A 5,089-nucleotide genomic window follows, 5' to 3' on the forward strand; every position below is an offset into this window, starting at 1 on the left:
GAATATGCATCGATTTACGCAACAACAAACCTCTATTCTCTTCTTATTAAAAAAACATTAAGGCCCTGTTTGGTAAAAAATTGGCCTATAGGCCAATTTTGACTTATTTGACCACTATTAATTGTTTGATTTAGTTAAAATATCAATATAGATGTTTGATTAATTAGCTTTTTGCAACTCCAAAAGGCTAAAATTTAAAAAGTTACTCCTAGCAACTTTTTCAATTAGCTTTTTGAGAAAAGAAATTATACCAAACAGCTATCAGCTAACATTACCAAACACTTTTCTACAATAAGCTAATGTTATCAACTATTTATACCATCTAATTAACACAATCAGCTAACAGCAAACAGCTATCAGCTAACAGCCATTTTACCAAACAGGGCCTAAATATTACATATCACTTTGTAAAATAGCTTGTCCAAAAATATTCAATACAAACAATTGTCAACAACAATTCATTCAAAAGTACCTAAACAATTTCAAACAACAATACTTCTCAAGCAAATTAATAGATTCAAAATATACCAAACAATTAACTAAACTAAATGTAATATTATTACAAGTACTAAAACATCATCATCATCATCTAAATGTAATATTACAATCACCAAAGTTTGGAGATAACTGAACCATATATCTCTTGTGTAGTCAATTTGATCTTGATTGTAGGAGCTGGATCTATCACTCATTCAGTGGCAAGTACTAATGTACCTAAAAGTAGGAAAAACAAAACATCAGTTACTGAATATACTAGAAAACTGTCCAATACAAATGTTACTTAAATGCACATTGCAGAACTGGAAGATTAGTCTTTTTCTTGCCTGAAGTTTTACTGTGATTCAGATAAATAACTTCAAAAACAAAATATTGACCCAACACCAAAGCCGTAAATATATATGACAAATCAACTAAAATTTGGACCCATGATTTCCAACAGGTAGAACACTGCAAGCATGCAAAGAGAAGAGAAAAAGAAAATCATCATTTGACTGTTTTGATGAGCTCAGAGGTAAACCCATGGGAAGTTTACATACGTGCAAATAACCTCCATTTTTGAGTTTGATGTGAACTATATTGTTATAGTTTCTTTCGACATAAAATGTCTCTGAATCAGAAGGCAATTCAAAAGTTGCAGTCACCTGAGTTGTTCGGAACTGAAAGATTGATGATGAGAAATGGACTAATTTCTAAAGCATAAACCAATAAACTCATTAAACTACTTATTGATTCATATACAATGCAACACTTAAATGAATGAGTAAAGATAATAGGAAATGTTAACCAAACCAAAGGAAAGGCAACAACTTAACACACACAAATTGAATCATGAAAATGACAATATTTTGTGACCTGCAGAGAATATTTTGTGCAATTGGTATAAGTAGAATGCCATTTGGACCTTACTTTGCCACAACTAAATATCTTAAAGCTATTGCTCCCTCCTAAAACACACAAGATGGTATATTATTTTACTATAATATAAGACAGACAATGAATCATCATGCATCACATTAAGTGAAAGGGAAATACAATGGAATTTCGTATACTAAGCAAAGAAAAGAATGATATAAAATAACCAAAGATATCAGTATATAACATTGTTCTCATATGGAGACAGGGTACAAAAGATTTACCAGTCCATCAATCATGGTGACTTAGCTGCACAAATACAATAACAACATGTTTGTCCAAAAAACCCCATTGGAGTTCCAAGAAACATTACGTCCCTCTGCCTTTAGCCAGTCTATGAGACACATCTGAATTTTTCCATAACAGAGCTCCCAACATCAAATCAACAAAGATGCACCAAAGCTCCTTATATATAGAGCACCTCTTTCTTCTCATGTAATTAAATTATTTTTTGCTTCATGGTACTCATTTAATGTCAAGAAACATTTGGCGAGTGCATAATAGGCAATAGGCATTTTACCTCCCTCTCCCAAGAACTATTATGCTGTTAAAAGCATAGATGCTGAGACCCGAACTTGTGGAATCCCTGAAATCATTCTTCCAAAGGTAGCAATCCATGAACAAGCGGAGAAGCTAAAAGATTCCAAATATGTAGTTACTTTACATGATTTGCTGCAAATTTCTGCATCACCTTTAGTACTGTCTCATCTCCACTTTTAAGTGCAAGTAAGTCGTTTATGAAGAACAATGTGAGTTCATTTGGAGATATACCCTTACCAACCATTTCATCTAAAAGTAGATTTGCCTCATGACATTTTTTATTTCTAACAAATTCTTGCAAAATAACATTATAAGTCCAAGCATTTGGTAAGCAATCATTCTTCTCCATTTTCCATAACAACTCCAAGGCTTCATCTAAAAGTCCTTCTCGACAAAGCCCATTTATCATTGCAGTGTATGTATTCACACCTAGGCGTCACCCTTTAGAGATGAGGCCATTCACGTGCAATATTAAGCCGGCCTATCTTGCAGACCCTATGAATCATGATGGTATCATAAACATGAGAACCATTTCCGTTTCTATCTAACTGATGATAGACAGATATCGCCTCTTCAACAAGTCCATTATCACACAAACCACTAAGTAAGACATGTGAAGTGTAAAAATCTGGTTTATGTCCAGCAACCAGCATCTCCTGAAAAAGTTCTAGTGCAGCAGAACATCTACCCACAAGAAAGAACCCCTGCAACATTGTGTTATACGTAACAACATTAGGATGAAGCCCTTTTTGAGGAATTTCACAAAACAGATGCATGGCCTCATCCATTTCTTTTATTTTACAGTATCCATTAAGTAATGTGTTATAGGTCCTAACATCAGGTCGAAGGCCACTTTCTACCATCTGACCAAAAGCTTTCCTCGCTTCATCCATTTCTTTTATTTTACAGTACCCATTAATTAATGTGTTATAGGTCATAACATTAGGTTGAAGGCCACTTTCTACCATCCGACCAAAAGCTTTCCTTGCTTCATCCATCCGTCCTTGCAAACAGTACCCCTTAATGAGAGTGCTATATGTGACGACATCAGGATAAATCTTCCTTTGAATCATGATCTGAATAATAGTTTCCGCAGTTTCCAACTTCCCCTCCTTACAGAGGGCATCCACTAATATACTGAAAATATAGACACCTGGATATACATTATGTAGCACCATCTCATTCATTAACTTGGTAACCTCTTTCCATCGGCTAAAATTGCAAAGGCCTTGAATCAGTGAAGCGTATGTGATGATATTCGGGGGAATCCCTCTTTCAATCATCTCAGAGAGAAGGCCAAGAGCCTTATCAACCATTCCGTCTTTGCATAGAGAATCAATTACAGTGCTATAGGCTATAGTATCAGGCTTAGGTCCCTCCTCTTGCATTACTACAAGTAAATCAAGTGCATTTTGTGTCTGGCCTGCCTTGCAAAGCCCATTTATAACAGTACCATAAGCAATTTGATCAACTTCGCACACATTTTCCCTCACCAACTTCTTGAATAGCCCTACCGCCTCCACATTCTTATTATCCAGAAAGAGGCCCTTGATCAGAGTATTGAATGCGACCACATTAAACTCAAATCCACACTTAAAGACCACACCAAGTACACAAAACCCACAATCTACTCGACTTGAGCGGCAGTACACATCCATCAGAATTTTAATGGTACACACACTGATTGGGATGCCCTTAATGCGCATTTCTTGAAAGAGGGAAACAACTACGGAATAATGCTTCAATTTCAGAATTCTACTAAGCAATTGGTTGAACATAATAACCTTAGGCAAGGGGCGGGTATGAGCCATTTGACGGAATAAATTGAGGGCATCGTCTAAATCATCAAAGCTGTTTCTGAAATTGGAAGAAACCGAGGAGTTATTATGATTTGAAGAAACCGTACCTGCCTCCGAAGCAAAATTGGCCAAAATGGGAGTAGCGCTTGCTGTTCTTATTCTCCTCCAACTCATGTTACTGAAGAACCAAGACAAAGCATTTCTCTTTGTTTTCATTCTCAAGAATGAATTGAAAGTTAGGGCTTTGAGGAAAGAAAGAAATTTTTTCCATCCAACAGTGGAAGAAACTTAGAAATGGAATCTTGTAAAAAAGCTTTATTAATTGCCTTTTTATTTTAACGGATGTATGCTGTAAAAAAATGTAGTACAGTGTCCCTTCTTTTTTGTTAATTTCATTTATACAGTGTGCTGTAAAAATTGTACTCCGTATTAGACATTTTTTTTTTATAGAAACTAGTATTTGCACCCGTGCGATGCACGGAATGGATTTGTTGTAATATATTAAGAATATATGAATTGATATATAATTATTTAAATTAGAACATCAAATATTATATAGTGCGATTAAAGATATGATTTGAATCGTTTATATATTTTGATGTAATCATTGCTTGAATTTGTGCAAATAATTGCTCAAATTAATAGCTAATGTCTAGATGTACGCATGCGGTCCTATAATTTTGAAAATTTTATTTATCATTGTTTAATATTTTCATACATTAGGCAAATGTGCTCGTTTTCTAACAACTCAGTTATAGAAATGAATTGCTATCCTTATTCATTTGTATGGAAGATATATTTTTTTGTCTAGATATATAACAATTTTTCATTTTAGAAAAAAAAAAAAATTAATATCACCGATTATATTTACACATTATTGAAACCTCTTTGTAGACAACATTGGTAGTGACAACACAATCTTGTTCATCTTCGTCTAGAGCTAACATCTTCTCCATCATGACGGGTTACTTGGGTGAAAATATATAATGATAGAATATCACTCAATTAGTTATCCTTTTATATTTTCAGTCAATTTGTAATATCAGATTCATTTTCAGCCAATTATTCTTTTTTATTTTCAGTCAATTAGTCAATTAGAATATCAAATGCAGTTATATTTTTACATAACTTTCATTATTCCATTTTTAATTGATGATGTAGATATTATTATTGAAATATTTCCGTTCCATTTTTAATTTACCTTTACTATTGTTTAAAATATGCATTTACTAATGATAATGTAGAATATTATAATTGGAATATTTTCATCCAATTTTTAATTTCCATTCCATTTTTAATTAAAATGCAATGTTCTGACCATTTTTTTAGTCAATTAT

General features: G+C 33.4%; 1 protein-coding gene across 1 annotated transcript; it reads right to left on the reverse strand.

Annotated features, from left to right (window-relative positions):
• Positions 1 to 480: 480 nt before the first annotated feature.
• Positions 481 to 4,048, reverse strand: LOC109154738 (pentatricopeptide repeat-containing protein At1g62914, mitochondrial-like). The gene is made up of 3 exons (XM_019302466.1): positions 2,417 to 4,048; positions 1,638 to 2,385; positions 481 to 714 (listed from the first exon to the last, which is right to left on the reverse strand). Exons 1-2 carry the CDS (start codon positions 3,966 to 3,968, stop codon positions 2,069 to 2,071), a joined length of 1,869 nt encoding a protein of 622 aa, XP_019158011.1. The 5' UTR covers positions 3,969 to 4,048; the 3' UTR covers positions 481 to 714; positions 1,638 to 2,068.
• Positions 4,049 to 5,089: the final 1,041 nt, after the last annotated feature.

This window comes from Ipomoea nil, unplaced genomic scaffold (assembly GCF_001879475.1).
Source record: "Ipomoea nil cultivar Tokyo-kokei standard unplaced genomic scaffold, Asagao_1.1 scaffold2653, whole genome shotgun sequence".
Classification (NCBI taxonomy): domain Eukaryota; kingdom Viridiplantae; phylum Streptophyta; class Magnoliopsida; order Solanales; family Convolvulaceae; genus Ipomoea; species Ipomoea nil.